Genomic DNA, 20,028 nt, shown 5'->3' with positions numbered 1-20,028 from the left:
CAGAGTTACATTTCAGAACTGTTCACGCAGACTGGGGCGCCTGAAGCAAGTCATGACTTGCCCAGCAGCAGTTGTTGGTGTACACACACGTGCTTGTGTTTGTTTTGACGCCTTTTCAAGTATGTCTGACTCTGACAATAATTTTTAAAAAAACCGTCTGTACATGCATGAGTGCACTGTGAAGCATTCCCTCCACTGTTGCTGTATTTTTTTTTTTTTTTTTTATCCTTTCGTCTTTAGCTTTCTTTAAAGAACTATTTTACTTTCCCGGTGTTGTGATTTGCTCCTTTGCCTCTTGGATTGTGATGCTTGACCTTCTCACTCCTCCCCATCTAATTTTTCAGGAGAAACAAGACCCAAGCAGCACCTCTCTGCAGCTCCGTAATGAGATCCAGGTAGGCGAAGACACCTGCATAAGAGTAGCACTTGTGAAATACCGTCAATTCAATTCAATTCAATTCAATTTTATTTATATAGCGCCAAATCACAACAAAAGTCGCCTCAAGGCGCTTCATAGATACAGAGAAATCAGATGTCAGATGTCATTGTTACCAAAAGTCTGACACGTGCCTCCACCCCCTTCCTTGTCTCTCTCTCCAGGAATCTTTAGGCTTCAGCAGCGAGGTGTCCACTCCTGAAACGGACAGAAAGTAAGTTTCCATTTTTGTCCCTGATAAAATGTGACTGTAGCAAATGCGCATCTGTGAAGTATGCTTGGATTGAGATGTCTGTCTGCTGCATTTCCAAACAATTTGCAGCCTGTGTCTGGCTCATATCAAGTTGTGCATGCCTGCACACAAAATCACACTTTCTTCATGTCCACGGCTAAATATGGAGAGAAATACACACAGCTTCAGACACAGCTAATGTGTTTGGTAGATCTATTATGTGGAACCTTGTTTTGTTTTTTTTTGTTTGTTTTTTTTAAAGCAGAAGATGCTAGTTTACGTGTGCATATTTGCTCTAATGATGGTAATAAAACATTACCCACTGACTATTTAGAAGGTCATTTTCAAGAGAGTTTAAAGTTAAGGAGCAATCTGCACTAATGGACGTCTCGAAAAAGATGTAGTTGGTCTTCCATGCCTCTCTGCTCACATTGCTGCTGCAGTTAAAGGAAACCCAGTGACTGCTTCCTCTGGCTGACTCGCTTGGACCAGCAGCCATTCTCTATTCTCCAGGCCGTCTATACTTCCTTCCTGCCTTTGTGTTCTGCGATGTACAGGAGGGGGGAGACGGAGAGGGTGATGGCCAAAAGATTAGAGCAAAAGAGCATGAACGAAAGAGCAGGATGGAACTGGGCATGGGTGGGGTTCCTTTTTACTGGATCCTGTTACACAAAAGTATGTTCTTTTTTTTGAATACCACTGTATTTTGCTTGCATAAAATTTCTAGGTCGTAGCCCACCATGAGGTCACTGTTATACAATGCTATGCAAATTTAAAGCGATCCAAGTTGGCTAAATGGCCTGATCGCACACACACGGTCGCTTTATGGCCACGTATGTTTGATAAATGAGACGGCATGTTAAGAATATATTTGTTTCCTCATGACGAGTTGTCTAGTAAAGACCTCGTTACAAAATAAGCTCCTTGGGCAGTGTTGGTCATTGGTAGTGATAAAGAAAACCCCCAAATTTTAGGAAAGTAATCAGCCCCGGTGGAGCTGCCATCTTCACGTGATGACCAGTGAAGTGCATACCGCAGACATGATCTCTATTCCCATGGCTTTATATGTTGCACAGACAAATGCAGAAGATGATGGGATCCAGATGCCAAAATGACGTCTCTCTACTGTTTGAAAGAGACCCTAAAAGAGCCCCTAACTGTACTATATTATCCATTTTCTTACTGTCAGTCTGGTTTCTTTCTCATGCGTTGCATGGTTTCTCTTTCCCTTACCATCACCAATAAATATATTTATATATATATATGTGTGTGTATAATATAACTTGTAAACCTACCATTCTCTGAGTTTTTATTCTTAAATTACAAAACTTCCCACATCGCACTTGTAATAACCCTCTTTGTTTTAATCTATCATTCACTGGCAGCCTGTCTGCTCCCACTCACCCCAGTTCTCTTCTCTATTAAGTTGTCCATTGTCCACTTTCCACCATGGTGAATGGATTTCAGGTGGAGTGATTTATCATGTGCAGGCAGACTGATAGGCATGCCCCGTGCATTCCTGGGACCCGATTCCTTACAGCCGCACAAAAGGCACGCTTGCACGTTCATGCGCACAAGCACGGGTACCCCACTGTCGCCTCTTTGCGGGACAATAGCAGGCAGATAAGATTTCCCAGTCTTCATCCAGGGGCTGGAGTCACCCTTCTTTTCCCTGTTTCTATGTCACTTTGTTGGCAAGACGTGGGCACAGCTCTGATTGTGCCGGGTTTACAAGTGGTGTTGACAGAGAGCTCCCAGAAGGCTGAAAGATTCAAGTTTGCAACATCCTGTTTTTGGAAGCTGATTGGTTGGTGGATATTGCTGTGCAGAATGGGCACCTTGCTTATCAGTAAGGTTAAAAAAAAAAAAAGAGGTAAATGGATTTTGATGAAAACGCACATGCAGAAACAGAATATACGAATTGGCGGCTCCAACTGGGTTTGAAAATGCTAGTGCGCTTAGAGGCATCTGTGCTGCTGGAAAGCGCAATAATCAGATGGAAGAATCGGTTTCAGAACAAGCACCACGTTGGGAAACTAAAGCACCTTGTCAGCACATTTACCTTGTGCTGGTGAGTATTGTAGCCTTAAGTTGAACAAAGTAGATGGCAAGTTGAACGACAGGAAAGTGCGCTCGTAGTTGATATCCACGTACTTTTTCAGCTAAGCGCATAATTTTCTATTTTCCTGCCTTCCCTTTTGCAGTGACCTCTCTGACTCCCTAAAGAGGTCGTCCCTCTGTTCTTCCTGTGGACACTGCTACCGTCATACTGTCACCTCTCATTGTTTCGTCAAGAACACCGGGGATTGCTTTGCTCCAGGTGGCCAACCTTGTAACCACACAAAAAACACAGTGTCTGTGTACAAACATGCGTCCATTCCCGTAATTTCACCTGAGCGCAGTGCAAAAAAATGGCAGTAAGATGCCATTAAACATGAGCTCACACAGCTGTGTTCAAATCTTCCCATGTGCTGGTTTATCATCATCTGCTCTAGACAGCACCTCTGTCACACAGCATATGAGCTATATTACATATCTGCAGTAGTTTCAAAGCCCTGTACTGTAACACAAATGGTACTTGCAGCTTATCATTTTGAAAATTACTCATGCTGTTCATCCCAGCTAGGAATAGTGCTCACAAACATATCATTTTCAGAGCGCAAAGCAAGCATTCACGTATAGTGAATATGGGCTTAAATAAGCAAACACATGGTAACTTTAATTTTCATATTGTACACACATCATGAGAAGCAACCTGTGCTTGTCCTGGACAGGTTCAACCCATAGTAGAGATACTGTATGTTATACAGTACCTCTGTTAGCAGTTACATGTTCCCTTCTCACTGCAGAGAGGAGAATTGAAATAGGAAGGCATGCCAAAGATTTAAGGTTAAACCAATTAAGTTGCCTAGCCACACTATGCTGGGTTAACACACTTTTGGAAGACATTCAGGCTCTTTTAGCGAGCGGATGTGTGCGCGTGAGTGCATGTCTCTGTGCGCTGCATGGGAGGTTAATTTATAGAGCATGAAGGTGGGGTGGGGGGTGACGATGCCGCTACAGAAAAGCTTCTATTGAGGGAGTTCTTTTAGCATTAGCTTTGGCCCTAGCCTGTCTGGGAGGGGGAGCAGAGGAGTAAACCATACAGGCATCCATTCAATTAGCATCTCATTACGTTGCCATGGCAGCCGGGCTTTAAGCCGTGCAAAGATTTCCCATTGCACCTAGACAAGGGCTACCATATTTGAACAAATGTACGTGGTCGCATGCGCGCGCATACAGGGCCGTGTACCAACTGGAGAGGAAAAGTGACCTGTTCATCTTGTTTTGATCCCGTCACTCTCTTTCATGATGCTTCAGCGACAACCACCTGTCTTTGTGTGTGACTCAGCAGCTGTATGCACGTGCGCAGTTGGCTGAATTCACAGACGGGTGTGTGAAAACCGGCCGGTAAGAGACGGTAAAAGAGCGAGACATGCCTTTAGAAGAGAGATTAGCTTAATAAGTCTCTTAGGTTATCAGCTGGATAAATTTAAAGTACTCTGTTCCCCCTGTGATTTATTTCCATTTAACTGAAAGAACAGCTTACAGTGTGCAGCCACCACCACTCATTATCACTCCCACACTATTATACATGAAAACTCAATATTTTTGCTTTATCCACAACTTTTAAGACCAAAATAGAGTTCTTGATGTGGTTTGTCAACTTCTGCATAACCAGGGAGTCAGCTGAGATCCAACATGCTGCTGAACTTTCGAGAAAATGGCAAGAGGTTGCTCATACATGGCTTTTTCATCAGAACACCGCAGTTCATGTTTTACCAGAGGCTTTTACTTCTTTTTTTTTTTTTTTTTTGAGACAGATTTATGCGCACATTGGGGTATTTGTTTTTACTCACACATTTTCCATTTCTATCTCTCTCTATGCCCTTAGTTTCAGTCTCCCATCTCTCTTCCTCGTGACTGTCTATCCTGTGGAGGGAAGTGGAAACACAAACAGGCTGAGTCTGCCCTGTGGTTTCTCCTCCTCCTCCTACCCCATCTGTCTCCTTCTGTTTCTCTATTCCTCAGTTCCTTACTTTCCCTCTTCAATCTGCGCACCACTGTTAAATGGTTGTTCTTCCATTCGTCTTGTTGACCTTCCTGCTTTCTGTACTGCTCCTTAAACACTTCTGTATTACTGCCATCTTCATCTTACCCACTTGTTTTTGCAGCAGGGGTGTTGTTACCCACATCTCTTTTCCTCCCTCTCCCTCTCAAGCCTCAGGAGCCTGGTCTAAATCACTAAAGTACCATCACTGACCCCAAGTGGTGGATACACAGAAATGCAGACCCACTCCCTGAACGTGTATAATTGTCGCTGAGCATCAGTGTTCTTTTTATGTGGTTCACTGAGATTAGAAGAGACACTGTAAATTTTTCATTTTTTTTTTTAAACAGTGATATTTTTCTGTTTTCTTTCAGAATGTCTCTACACAAGTCCAGCTCTGAAGATGGATCTGGAGGTAAATAGATTTCAAGTCAATATACAATTATGCCACCTTGAACCCAGCTGGACTTCCAGTAACGGTGCAAAGTGTCTGGGCTAAATTGCCTATTTTTGACACTATCTGTGGGATAGTCACTACGTTTTGATGCTCTTTTAGGGTAATCATAATCTCCTTGCTGTTTTTAATCTGTTTAGAGTTTGGTTGCATAGGTGAGGCAAAATAACTGTTTATGTAAACCTCCAATATCATTTTACATGTCCTACATCAAGCAGGGTGGAAGCATAAGTGGGTACCCTGTGTGGTTTAACCTCAGGATCTCTCACACCTAAAACCAGCATCATACTCACATCTTTATTCACATCTTCTCAGGTCTGGACGATGAGGCAGCAGAAGTTTGAATGAAGTGTAATATTGCATTTTAGTTTTACATTAATTAATTTAGTAAACATATAAAATTTTAGAGTGAAACACATTCCAGTCATGGGTAGAGATCTTATGAAAACAGTTATATTTTGTCTCCTGTGCTCAGGAGAAGGTTTGTTAGATTTGAGAAGTAAAATCCCGATGATGTCATAGTGGGATCGTCAATTTTGCCTTTGATATAAACTCAAGCTGTGGTTTAAAAGACACTGACATTTATCAGACAGAGTAATTCTAATGAAATTCCATTACAGGATTAACCATTGTAGAGTACATACTAGTGTTTAATAACTGAGTTGTTTTGACTGACCTAGTTTTCGTGTTTAAAGCACTGAAACACTGAACCGAACAGTTTCTTTCCTGTATTCCTGAAACAGCAAAGTGCATAACCCGGTTTAGTGTATTTCTCATGCTCATTGTGTTTTCTTGCTTGTGTGTAACCTCGTCTTTTATTTCCTCCCTTAAGGTAAATGGGACAGTAAGAAGAAGAACAAATCTTTTTGGCAGAACTTCCGCAAATCTCAGCACAAACCCGTTGTACGACAGACGTCCAAAGGTTTGTGCGGCTCTATTGTACACATTAGGTTCACCAGATATTTGTTGCTTCGTGTTTTCCTTTTTGCTCATTGGTCTTTACCACAATCAGGAGAAGATATTGGCTACGTGGCCAGCGAGATCACCATGAGCGATGAGGAGCGGATCCAGCTGATGATGATGGTGAAAGAGAAGATGATCACCGTAGAAGAAGCTCTGGCTCGGGTAGGAACCTCCCTCATTGTCTCTTGCACTTTATCCCCTCCCTCATCGACCCTCATGCCCCAACGACTGATGGGCTGTAATCTTCTTTAAACCCTCCCTTTCTTCATACTCCCTCAGCAGCTCTGGCTTTCTAAAACGACTTACTCTTACTAACCAACCCCCTCCCTTTTTACCCTATATATATTCCCTATACATATATATATATATATATATATATATATATATATATATATATATATATATATATATATATATACATATATATAATTTTTATTTTTATTTTTTTTATGCGCCTGCATTGTCCTCTTTACACACACAGCACACACACAGCACACACACATAACTCCAGACTTAATGGTGTCTCCAGAGGTTGAGGAGTCCAGGGATTTTGGAGTGTGAGCTCTTGGAGTGTGTGGGTGTGTTGTTCAGCTCATACTTGCGAGGTTGACGGTCATAGTAGCTCAATAGCCCCATCTGTTGGAGGGATTCTGTGGTGCATTGTGGTCTTTCTCTTTAGTTGGACATGGTGGATATTCATTTGGCTGTCCTATCCATTTTTTTCCCCAATGCACTTTCATTTTGATCTGACTCTCAATCAATATCTGTTGATTGGTTTGTGACTTTTCTGTCGTCTGTTTTTTTTTCTTCATCTCCTCCCCTTCTGTCAATTTCAATTTATGGTGCTTTTCTCCTGGGTAGCATGCCGGGCCATCAGAGTTAGAAGACTGGATTGCTCTCCCAAAGGCAGATGTTAATTTTCCTTTTACATGTCTTTTTATTTTCTTCCAGGATATTAATTTTAAATTGGAGGATTTTACCTGTCTTATGATTGACATTCTGTCAAACCAATCATAGAATCTGAAAAAGAAAAAAAAATGGTGAAAGGATGCAGAGACCTGTTTATAAAATCAGTAACCTTGCTAATTTCCCTCATGGTCACCGGCTTCAGCCGTCAGTTCACAAACTATAGTAGCCATTCTATCCTCGTGAATGCACACTGCTGATGTTTTCCAGTCTAGTATATAGTGAGACATAGCATGCTGGGTGAGAGTGGGTGGTCCCGCCCTGTTCCTCTGCCTCTCTGACCTCTTCTTCTCCACGTAGCTGAAGGAGTATGAGCGCAGCAGACAGTCCAGCAGTACTGACACTGCAGAGTGGGCTGACGGATCTGCACCCAATCTAAACCAGTCCTCAAACTGCAACGTAAGTACACCCTCACCCCTGCCCCTTCCTCCGTTACCCAAGCCTATCAAAGCCTTGATCTGTTCCCTTTTACTCTCCCTCTTCTTAACACTCTCACCTCAGCCACTCTCACTTTGAGTTTAAACTTTCACAGGAGAAGGATGGGATGTAGAACAGCGACATTGAGTTGATTATATATGTGAATGTGTTTATCCAAATGTGAATGATTCAACTTTACTCTTGAATTTCCTTTTTTTTCTTCCTTTATATTTCGCTCTCTGTTCTGCATTCGATAGCCAAACTACAACATAACTGCCTCTGCATATGCATTCTCTCCACCATGTCAAGTGCATCCTAGTAGTATTGATGTTGCCTCTGAACATTTCAGTTCATTGCTCAACTCTGGTTTTCCTTAGGCTCTGCTCATTCTTTCTTTTTGGCAGTCAGAACAAGAACTGTGCAATTTTCTGAAAGTCCTCTTCCATATTTTAGTCATCAGTTTAATCCTCGCCTGGGCATCTCATTAGAAAATTGTCCCACCAAACGTCATAATTGGCTGCTGCAGTGACAGGGAAATTGTCTTGTGGAAATTTAGGGCAGGTCTGTTTACATCAGTTGGTTATAATTGTAACTTTTGGAAAGCCAAGTGGAGAGGCACACAAAATCCACTCCAAAACTTTTGCAGCATTCAGCATTGAGGATACTTGATGTTCGAAAGTCAGCTGCATAACGGCGGCTATGTGTTCAGAGGTAGGAGCGCCGACAATCACCTCTTTGTTGGCCGCTGTTTGGATTTTGATGACAATCAGTCGGTTCTTTTCTTGTGTATTATTATGTGCTGCTACGTGTGTGTGTTTTGCTTGAGTGTTTTTTTTTTTTAAATGGAGGTCAGCCTTGATGCAGAATCGAGACTTGCAGTGGTCAGGGCAGTTGTATGTGAACACGCAGATTATAAAGAATGTACTGTATGGCATCGCTTGGGAATAGCATGCAAAGTTTTATGCGTGACCCACTTTTTTTTCTTTGCAGGAAGTGAATTTATACAAACACAAAAATTCCAAGCTCCCTGAAAATAACTCCCACACACATGTATGTTGTTTTGAAAAGAAAATGCCATCGGTTCTTCACCAGAGTCTGTTACCTGTCCTGTTTCTCCCCTTTATCCACCTAATTGAATGAACATGCGTTTGGTGGTCTTATTGTTAAAGTTGACCCCATGTTCTGCAGACAAATACAGATTTCAGTCCAAGCAGAGTTTGAGTACCATAATCTTTCATTTAAGTGAATGAACATGCTTCGGTGACTAATGCTCTAGACTTTTGCACATTCACCCAGTGTGACTCCTCAGCTTAAGTAACGATTGCATTCATATGGAAATCAGATCTGCATTGCCGTTTCTTTATATGACTGAATCAGTAACTTTATGAATGAAGACCCATGCCAAACAGTTTTCTCACACCATCAAGGGGCTCCATTATTTATTCTTCTGGGTAATGATTGATGATATCCATTCACATGGAAAAATAGGTCAATTATGCCATGCATAACTTGTATCTGTTATCTGGTTCTTTGATGTAGTGCAGTATGCTGATCAGCTTGTCAGTCTCCTGAAACTTTCTGTTGTTAGCGGCTCACTTCCTGTGGGAAGATGGTTGATCATTTGGGGGATTTTACAGACTTGAGAGAAGACGGAAGAGTTACAGTACTGAAGGATTATTGTTTAGCAGAACACACAGTTTGGCCCTTGGAGGCAAATGCTGGAAGCCGAGAGGAAACTAGGGAGACAGAGACTTAAGATAAAGACTCAGCCCCCAAGGCCAGGAAAGGGGGAGCTATGCATCTCCCTTTGCCCCATGTTCCAGAATTGGCCATTACAGGAAATATTTCTTCTCTGCTGGGGCCTCTATTGGTGTCACATACTGCCCTTTCTCCTCTCTAGTGAATAGAATTAGGTTAATTCCAAGATCAGTAGATTTGCTCGTCCGTGCATTCCTGTATGCTATATACGGACACAAATATACAGCTGATGGTTGTAGCTGAAATGTTTGCAATAAACCTTTTTTTGGTTGCTCTGTGACTTTTTCCGTCCTGATGCTGTTTTTCTCTGGTCTTTTTTGCCCCGGCAACGGAACCTGCATTCCAGGGCTGGCCATTAGCGATTTGGGGGCCAAGGCAGGTCAGAGGGGCTCAAACGCTGGGATTGTTCTCCATGCACAACATGCCTTTTCTCTGCTAGCCATGAAGCACGACCCTTCCAAACAGTCCCTCATTCCTCTGAGCTAAATAGGCTGCGTTTGTGTCTGCCTGCATGTGCACAGGGGCACAGATATTATTTTGGATTGTGCATGCGAGGGAATGTGCTCAGGGCACTACGGATTTGATGATCCTGCTTGATTGAATTATGGAATATTAACACAGGAAGTGCTGCCCTGCTTTTTCCAATATAGTGGTAAGTTCTATTGGTTTTCTGAGCTCACTGTTAGATTTTCTTGTAAATGCTCTTTTTCTGTATTTGCAGAGAAATTTTCGTGTGCCTGAAAAGGACGTTCAGTCGTAGCTTTTGTTTATAGATGTTTGTAAAGTCGCCGTTTGCATTTTTACTTTTCCCATGTTTTAAATGGCAGCCTTTTGGCCAGCTTGATTTACGTCCTCATTTTGCTAGGCTTTCTTTCTGAGTTTGTCCCCATTCCCCTGTTTATGTGGTCATTCAAATGGATAGTGCCTCTTGGGAATGGGTTGGGATTTATGTCACTATCTCCTCTAAATCTTCTATTCATTAGAATAGAAGAAGAATCACATCATTCAACCCTGACGTTGCTAGGGCATTAGCGCTGCACATAGTTCTTAATATGATAAAATGACTTTTTTCCAGTTTTTTAAACTAAGACTCTCTTTACATTGAATTTAACGAAACTAATGCACTCAAACATCACCCAGGGTGAATGGCAAGTAGAAAAAGCTATCATAGCAGTCAGACCAACATGGTTAAGTTGTTGGAGGGACAGTGGAGTGGGGTTTCTTAGCCTGTTTCTGCAGGTTTGTCATCCGCCAAACGAGTGGTCTGGTGTTCTGGGCAGACATGGCAGAAGACTACAGTTTCAAAAAAGGAAATATCCTGCACACTGCTCAAGCTCAGTATAAAAATGTATTGATCGGACCCTTGGGGCCTTCATTGTATTCGTGCAGAGGTGCAGGACAGTTGTTTTCCTGTGGGAGTTTCATTCAGTGATTTAATGTTAAATGCACAGTCTATCACAATATCCACATATATGAAAAATATGATCATGTGTGACATGTGTTATCTATTAATAAGAAGGGTTACATCAGACCTAAAATGTAGCTCTGAAAGCAATGATGAAGTGGAAAGCACGGACTTACTCAATGACACTTTTAGGAATGATGTGTAGTTTTTCCCTTTTCACGTTGGCAACAGTTAAGGTTTGTACTTGCATACCTGCAGAAAATGAAAAGTCATCATGTTGTTGTGGCCTTGGTGTGGTGTTGTTTGGGATTTGTGGTCACTGTCAAATGTTTGCTCAAACTGAGCCACAGTTGTTAACATCATCCTGACTATATGTCAACAGCCTCTGCGCCAAGCTGTGGTCTGTTTTTAGGGTGGCGGGAAAGCCTTTTTTTTTTTTTTTTTCTTCTTTTTTCCTCTTTCAGATGCATAAAACTGCGTGTTAACGTAAAGGCAGAAATGTGCATGCATATTATTCTTGTCAGATTTAGAAGCGTGTGCATGCTTTTCTAATCTCAAACACTGACAAAAAAAAAATGGTTAAAAAATGACTACATTAGTACAACAAAAGCAAATGTTAATATTCTGTGTTTTGGGGACAAGAAAATTGTAATAGGATTGTGAGTTTTCTTCCCACTTGACCACATGAGGGTTAATTTACTCAAAAAAGTGTGTATGGAAAGTATTTGACTTTTTTTTTTTTTTTTTAAGATATGGTTGTTTATGTGTAGGAAAAGATAAATACACTTTTGTCCTTTTGCAAAAGATGTTCCCATGAATGTGAGCTGGGAGCATGTTTCCATGACAATGACAACAAAAAGCTTTATCTGTTCTCGCAGCAGTCGAAACATCACCACTACAAAACAATGAAATCGCAGTGAAAGTAATGACGCTAATAAAGATGTAAAAAAAAAAATTATAACACTGAAAACAATATATAAAAAGTAAAATTAAATAGAAATTGGAGTAAAAAAAAAAGTCGTGTCTGTCTGTGTGTGTTGTTTAAATAGTGGTTTCCTCTGAAACAAAGTCTTTGAAGGCAACATAACTCAAGATAACCTATTTTTAAAAAAAAAAATACTGATTGATTACATCATTTGGTTGTCACTTCCTCCAGATCACATGCCACCTGGTTTGTTGTTTTAGTGCATTTCATGTCTCAACTGAATATGACCTTCACACAATGCAGTGTGCCACCATCCCTCCAATCCTCCATCCCTCACCTCACTAACTTTGCCGCCATCCTAAACAGAGCTCCACAATCTGACGCGTTGTAAAAGATCTCTTAAAATCTCAAAGCATATTCATCCAAGTGTTATACCTTCTCTGCCTAATCATTTTAAACCACCTGTTTCTGTTACAACTGCAACCATGAATTGTTATGCTGAACTGGAAAGAAATTTTCAGTGTTAGCTTTTTTTTTCTTTATGTATTTATTTAATTCTTTATTAATTTTTTTTTTTTTGCTTTTTATTGACCCTAGCTACCTTTTCTCGTCTTCTTCTTTGTAATATCAGCCCTCTCTCACTCTCTCTCCACCAGTCTCGTGAACAGTCAGATGATGAGCAATCAGAGGACTCTGTGAAATTCAAAAGGCTTCACAAATTGGTTAACTCGACACGCCGGGTCAGGAAAAAACTCATCAAGGTGGAGGAGGGCAAGAAACATGCCTCCGAAGGTTTGTGATTCTGTCTGGCAGCAATATATTCATTTGATTACTTGATTATCTTTATGATTTATTACACACTCCAACCAGCTAAATAATGTTAATGTAATTGGATTTACATTAATTTCAACGAATAACTGCTGTAGGCGTTTTAATGTTTTTGGGGTTTCCCGATTCTCAGATTTTAAGAATGTAAATTTTTTGATGGGTAGCTAACTCAGGCAGACTTTCCTGTCTAACCCTCCTGAGTAACAAACTTTCTAACTGACTGTTTGTGTTTCTTTAGATTTTATGAATCTGGAGACACCTCCCACCTGTGAAGACAACACCGCTCTGTACACTGGGGTTCTAAAGAAGCCCCTTTTAAACCAGGAGGCGTCTCTGCCCTCACTCACCCATGACCAGCTTTCTCTGGATGGAGACACAGATGGCCTGACGACCTCCCCTTCCTCCAGCAGTTTGGACACCTGGTCTGGACACAAGCTGGTGAAAACGTTCAATAAGTCTTCTAGTACCCACGGTCTTATCCGGCCCCCCAGGAGGACCCCAGCGGGCTCCAGTGCCCTGGGAGGCTCTATTCCTGGTGTGACAGGTAGTGGCTCCTCCTTCTCAGAGCTCGATGGCTGTGGATTGGACGATGATGGAAAGCTGTCACGCTCCACAACTGATGGCGAGATGAGGAAGGCCCTGAACTCCATCTCCCATGGGGTAAGTAGCAACGAGGCCCTGTATGCTTTCTATGGCCTGACTAAACCTCGCCCCAAACCCCATTCCCAGTCCCGCCTTCTGATCTCCCTGGATGACGGTCCGCAAGGCAGCCCCAAACATCAACCTGCCAGCCGGCACCACGGCAGCTGGACGCACCGGAAACCTGATCCCAACTATGCATACTCCACCAAGCACCTCCTGTACCAGCGCTCGCGCAATGCTAAGTCCCCCGTTTCTCCCCTGTCAGTCACCCCATCCTCCCCCGTCCGCTGTGATGTATCCAAATCAAAGGTTTTTGGAAGTGGGGGAGGGGGCTGGGTGTTCCCCTCTCGCAGGCTGCGTGGGCGAACAGCAGTCAGTGAGCTCAACATCACCTATGTGGTAGAGCGGAGCCTGTACGGTCACCTCAACTGGGCACAGCTGGTCCGCCCGGTTACACTCAGCCGCGCTGAGCGGCGCTGTCTATTGGAGGAGGACCGTGAGGCGGACAGGAAGTGGGCGGCCAGCGTGGACCGCTGCACCAAGCGTGTGCTCTTGCGCATCCAGCAGAAGTCTGTGAGTTTAGGTCTACAGGTTTAAATCGGCCGCCTCGTGTGAGAAGGACTCAGTGTGCTTCAAAGTTGCAGAATAGCCCAGAGGTTTATAGGTGACTGTCGCACAAACATACACAAATAAGATAACAGGTCAGCTGTTACATACCCTATATTAAACGTACCCATTTAATATAGTGTATGTGGAAACATGCAGGTATTGCACAAGTTCTTTTATCTTGAAAACATCAAAAGCTGGCATATCAGTGTCAGACCTAACTGCCCTTATAAGAATGCCATCTTCAGTGACCTTTAAGCGAATGCCTTTGCCTTCAAGCCTTTTTATTTTAGCTGAATATAAAATGATTATGGAAAGCGCAGTGCCCTACTTGGGAGGTTAAGTTACAGCAGAGGTTTTATAAGTGCCTTTTATAAATGTCAGATCCCTGAGGAACGCATGCACTTACAGATCAGTAGTCGCACTGATCCCTGTGGGTGCAGGGGATGTTGTACAAGCTCGGAGCTGCTCATCCTCATAATAACTGCAGCACATAACACTCAAAGACTTATTGAATGGGTTGACTCGTTAGGTGAACTTCAGTGACATAATAGTCGCCATGCTTATTGTCTTGCACATTTATAAGGCTGTGAATAGCAACAAAATGATGGAAAGGTCAGAAAACCTTAATCATCATACAGTGATTGTAAAAAGCCAGTAATGACTTTTTTGACTTTAACCCAAATGAAAGTAGTCTGGTGGAATTTTAAATATTTTAGTTCTTTTTGGCAAACCTTCCCTATAGAGGTTTGTCATGTGAGGTTATGAGGTTATTTGCACGTTGATCGAAAGTTGTCCACCATATTGGACATGATACACCACCAGTTATTCCCCAACTGGTTGGAGAGTGGTTGCAGAGTTCCACACTGTCACTAAGCTGAAATTGCTCGCAAAAAGGGTGCTGCATTGATTGCAGTTGCCTGCAGTTTACATAAGAAATGCCACCTTGTTTGCAAACACTTGCTAACTGCTAACCAAAGCAGCAGTAAAACTTACCACGAAAACCAGAAAAGTAAAAGTTCTCCCTTTGTGCTGCAGTCAGCTTGTTTCAGAAGATGAAATGTTTAATATGAAGGCCTTTGGTTTCCAGTTTGTGTCACAGTTTCACTGCCGTGCAACCTACAGGCGGAAATCAGCTAGTGACCAAAAAAAGGTTGTTGCCAACCAGATGGGGAATACTAATTTTGCCCTGACGACCGATGGTTACCAGATGGTTGTGGTCTCTAGGCTTGTGTGACTCGGGCCTTATTGACTTGACTCTGCATTGTCACCATAACCCTGTCACATGTCGAAAATGGTGGACAATTTAAAGTCACGTTGCTAGTAGTGATGTGTCTCAATAATCTGTGTATACCAGCAGAAATAGTGACACATAGAGGTAAAGACGTAGTAGAGCTATCCTGCAGCTTTGAGGGTACCTGAATCCTATCGTGTTCTAGTGACGTCACTGGAGGTCGTTCTCATCCAAAAACTTTGAATTCACTTATTTCTGTTTTTGCTTTTCGTCTTCTTTTTTGGCCCGTGCCTCTATTGCAGATGTGATTTTTATTTTTCTTCTCTTTCTCTGTAATTATCTCCAAGAAACATCTTTTTTTTTTTTTTTATCTGGGTGCATGTCCATTCCATTGAACACCATCATCACATTCAGGCTTATTTATGAGCATCTTTGCAACAGGTTATGTTTCCTGGAAAGCTGTGGCGTTGATCGCAGCATTAAACGTAAAGTAGAAAGGCCATTTTCTTAATGTGCACCGCTCACCCACTTGTTCAGGGTTGAGCTGAGCAGTTTTGTAATTGCTCAGAAAGCAAAAGGGAAATGCCATCACGTGCCCCACTTGAACTGTGAGCGTTGTTGGCAGATGCTTTGTGTGCATGTCCGTGTCTCCATCTTTGTGTTTAGAGTTTAACTTAGCAATTCGAATGAAAGAATTTATTTTTTCTTTACGTGTCGAAGTTCTCTGTTGTGTCTGCCTTTATTTAGTTTTTGATCTTGAGAAAAAAAATCCACATTTCTCTGTCCTCTCAGCAGAAACAGTTGGCTCTTTCTGAAAATGTTTCTGGCGAGACTAATATATTGTTGGCTCTATATGTTGTGCATGTTTGCTAACCATGGCCAACTGCATTGGGTTGAGATGCAAGGACTATATATATCCACATGTAAAAGTAGCTTAGCCACATCAAGAAAAACTTAATGTTGTCCGAGCATATCAGGGACCTTTTGGAGCCGACAATATAACAGCTCATTTGACTGGGACCAAGCAATAACTCGCAATTTTAAAGAGGAGCTAGTATAAAAGTTTGTTACATCATGTCTGTTGGCTGTCTGCAGTCCCATATGACATCATGCCCTCGCATATATGCGAACCATACATCCATGCGCATTAATCAAACTGCTGCCGTGTTGTGCCGAGCATGAATCACTGTGAGTTGACTCGTTGGGTGTGGAAGGGGAAGTTCTGTAACGTGGCCTGGTGAGTGTGACTCATTTGATTGTGTTTTGGCTCTCCCTCAGAGAACATGCAGCTTTGGAGGCTTTGACCTGTCCAACCGTTCCCTCCATGTGGTCAACGCAGGCAATGAGGCCAATGTAAGTGGTAATAAAACAGAAGAGCACGAGCTAAACTCTCCTGCTACGCTTAATCGCGCTGATTTCCCTTTTGTTTTTGTGATCTCTCTTGGTCCTAGTCGTACCCTGTGCAATCTGTAACGTCTCATTCCCATCTCCTCTCATCTGTCTTTCTGTCTTTTTCTGCTCTCGCTTTTCTATCTTGTGATCACAGAGTAAAGAGCAGGAGGCAATATACAGAGAAGTGGTCAAATCCCCCACTACGTCTCGGATTTCACTGGGCAAGAAAGTCAAGTCAGTGAAAGAGACGATGAGGAAGCGCATGTCGAAGAAGTACAGCAGCTCTCCTTCTGAGCAGGTTTGACATAAATATAACATGGATGCAGACGTGGATGCAGTTTTTGAATGCTTCATTTGTCCCTATCTTGGCCTTATTTTTCCTAGTATTTAAAATAAGGCTTTAAAAAAAGAGTCCTATCGTGTACACATATAAAGGATGTTTGCAGAGTAAGCTGCATATTCTGTCCATCAGCTGTGGCTGGGTTGGGAGTATTTATGTTGGTTACAAGATAAACAGAGAGCACTACGTCACATTCACATTTGGATTTCTCTCTCTGCTGTTCCCCTCCTGGACTAAGTGTCTTGGGTGGGGTGTTTGCTTCAAGTTGAGCTCAGGGAGTGATGCAAACCTCCCCCAGGCCAGCACTTAGGAGATGGAGAGTTAAAGTATGCGAGTCTAAAAGGATCGTCTCCTTTGCACTGACCTAATTTTTCTGGGCATCTTCTCACTTTACCAGTGGCCTGTCCAGCTCCACAGTTTGATGTCACCTCATAGGACGTGTCATTAACATGCAGTCGGCCATCTGCTTGCCATGGTGGTCAAAGTGACCCAGATATCCTCACATGAGTCATGGAGATACTGGTTGAGGAGGAGTGAAGAAAGATGAATTGCTATGTTACAGTTTGTCAGCTATTTGATAAACCACAGTGCCACCTAGTGGATTTATGAGACACGAACAGCAAATGTTGACCTGTCACTATATAAAAATATATATCACTGCTCCAAAGTTTACCTTCATTTCTCCAAAAGTTGATTCTGTTCATCTGGGCGTAGCGTCTCCCACAAAACGCTACGTCCAGATGAACAGAATCAACTTTTGGAGATTTACTTACCTGGATGATTGAGCATACATCAATATGTTTACCTTCATTTAGAAATCCGTTTGACTTTCAAAGAAATTTTAATCATCTCATAAAGCCTGATGTTTGACCTGCACTAAGGTAAAGGAAGAACATAATAAACTTTATCAAGAAGCACAGTGTGACACTTGGGAGCATGGGAGTGATGCCAGCTGAAAATGGGTCTTCGTACATGTGCTCTTAAAAATCATAAATGACTAAAGCTAAGAACGAGCGGTTAATATTTACATCTTTCTAATCTGTTTTCTTTCAAAAAGAAACAGCACTAAACATTTGACCGACTGTCAATAAAAAGATGTCATGTTTTTATTGTTTTTAGACATTCAAAGCTTAGCTGAGAAGACTTGACCAATAATCAAAGGTTTTTCATCTAGTTGTTACTAATGTGTTCCTCATTTGCTATTCTCATTATGTTTAATGATTTGATTATGGTGTGAATAAATTAATGGGTTCATACTGTTTTTGTTTTTTGCCTCACGCACGCAAATGTTTAACCCCTAATCCTGCTAGCTGGTAAAAAATTTGATTAATGGCTTAAACAAAAAATGCTGACATTCCCTGTCATACCCTCACCTGCATTTTAACCAAGCTATGATTGTCTCCCTTACGTAATTTTCTTTTTTTTTTCTTGTTGTTATACGTCCACCTGCTGTTTATCACATGCTTTCGTCTCTTGAATGCAAAATCATTTGTGCCTTTCTCTTCCTTCGTTACACATCTGGATCTCTCCTTTCCATTTGTCTTTTAGTCCAGTCCAGATGCAGCCCCTGGTTCTCCACAATCCCCTCTGCCTGACACAGACTCTCTCGAGAAACCGAAGCTTAAGGCCGGAGGTTCTGTGGAAAGCCTGCGCAGTTCACTCAGCGGACAGAGTTCAATGAGTAAGACTTCTTTTAAAAGAACCTTTATTCAGACAAGGGTTTGACTGTGCAAACAGCTGCTTTCATATTTTTCCTACCCGATTCTGAATAAAAACTGTATTTAGGTTCTTTCAAATCAACAAATAATAAGGACAATTTATGCATTTGCATAGATTTAAACAAAAAAAATAGTTGTTTTGAGGCAGCCACAACACTAGATGGTGCTTATAGCATTTGCTGCTGGCTGGTTCTTCTCTGCTTCAGTTATGATTTTTGTGGCATGATTATACCCAGACCTACCACCTGATCCTTGTGTTATGGCCTTGGAGTTTTCAATTTTTTTTTCTTTTAATCTCTTTAGCTATTTCATTTAATTACATTATTTGGAGTCTTCAACCTTGTGTTTTTTTGTGAAAAAAAAAATACACTGCATCACTTCAAGCTGTGGCTGAAATGAAGACTTGGCCAAGTTTCAGTGAGCCACAGAGCAGACACACAGGCCAGCATATGGTAATGATTAGACAGGAAGTCTTAGCTCTCATATTCCCACACATCGACATGATTTCAACACACTTCACTCAGAATCAGAGGGAATGTGTTGTTTTTCCCAATAGTTTGTAATACAAGTGATGAAAACCCAGTTTTAAAGTTTCAATCACTGTAAAAAGTAAAGCTACCTGTTACCTATTGTCATGGTTATTGATGTAGAGTGTAATGGAAGGCCTGCACTTTTATTTCGAGAAGTTTAGTAATGGATTTATAGGCAACTATTTTGTAGCTTTTAACTATTTTGCCTCTCTATGCTCAGGTGGTCAGACGGTGAGCACCACCGACTCATCAACCAGTAACAGAGAAAGCGTGAAGTCGGAGGACGGCGATGACGAGGAGCCTCCTTATAGAGGACCATTCTGTGGCCGTGCCAGAGTCCATACAGACTTCACTCCTAGCCCCTACGATACGGACTCCCTCAAACTGAAGGTATTATTGGACACTGACAGTAGTGTGCAAAAGTTTTGAGCCACCTTTCATATCTCTGTTTTTCTACTGTGGAGCCAGATTTTCTTTTCATTTTTTACAGTGGTCTTGGGCAATAGTTCTCCAAACTGTCTGAAGGTGTTTCTTTGGACAGAATGAGTGGCTGTTTTTTTCACTCCTTTTGAGTCCAGTGTTAGTCTAGTTATTGTTGGTTGTTTTACAACTTAACACTGACTTATCGATCACCTGAGCATAAAAATGCTCCTAACTCAAGGCATGAGCCAGTCTAACAGCCTGTCACAATAACCCATAATGTGTTCCCATTTCTGTAGCGGACTCTCAGTAATAATAACAAAATAATATTTTTACCCAAACAAGCTGATTCTCAAAGCGTTATTATCTTGGCATAACCCGGCATGGTGTGCAGTGTTCCCCTAAAAAATTGGAGGAAATTCCTCAAGCGGAGGACACAAGAAATGGTGAAACTAAATAAAATATCTAGCGCAGATGAACAGTATCGGAAAGTCGTTTCTTTAAGAAATAGGAAAGAATCCAGCAAAGATCTGGCACTGCACATCTGTAAGGTGCGATGATTTGGGACTGCATTTTAGCCGGCGGTGCTTGGCATCATGTCTCAACTGATGGAATTATGCACGCAGAAAACTGCAGCCCTATTCTGACTTATCAGAAAAGCATCTGCTCTAT

General features: G+C 41.9%; 1 protein-coding gene across 8 annotated transcripts in view; it reads left to right on the top strand.

The window, feature by feature from the left end:
• The window catches only part of sash1a (SAM and SH3 domain containing 1a), a 163,052-nt gene that overhangs the window by 129,764 nt on the left and 13,260 nt on the right, over nt 1-20,028 (top strand). For 6 of the 8 annotated variants that reach the window (XR_190947.6, XM_004541747.6, XM_004541750.6 and 3 more), the window contains exons 3-14: nt 345-395; nt 601-650; nt 5,133-5,173; nt 6,045-6,134; nt 6,225-6,337; nt 7,442-7,540; nt 12,303-12,438; nt 12,713-13,134; nt 16,235-16,309; nt 16,503-16,646; nt 18,237-18,369; nt 19,157-19,326. Coding sequence is in view for 7 of the 8 variants with exons in the window: in XM_004541747.6 (XP_004541804.3) it covers nt 345-395; nt 601-650; nt 5,133-5,173; nt 6,045-6,134; nt 6,225-6,337; nt 7,442-7,540; nt 12,303-12,438; nt 12,713-13,134; nt 16,235-16,309; nt 16,503-16,646; nt 18,237-18,369; nt 19,157-19,326 (1,524 nt within the window). In the remaining variant the exon portion in view is untranslated. The remainder of the gene's footprint in view (nt 1-344; nt 396-600; nt 651-5,132; nt 5,174-6,044; nt 6,135-6,224; nt 6,338-7,441; nt 7,541-12,302; nt 12,439-12,712; nt 13,135-16,234; nt 16,310-16,502; nt 16,647-18,236; nt 18,370-19,156; nt 19,327-20,028) is intronic. The other 2 variants (XM_004541748.6, XM_076873868.1) reach the window with 1 other exon arrangement.

Source organism: Maylandia zebra, linkage group LG15, assembly GCF_041146795.1.
Source record: "Maylandia zebra isolate NMK-2024a linkage group LG15, Mzebra_GT3a, whole genome shotgun sequence".
NCBI classification, from domain to species: domain Eukaryota; kingdom Metazoa; phylum Chordata; class Actinopteri; order Cichliformes; family Cichlidae; genus Maylandia; species Maylandia zebra.
This window is presented reverse-complemented; position numbering and strand designations above follow the sequence as displayed.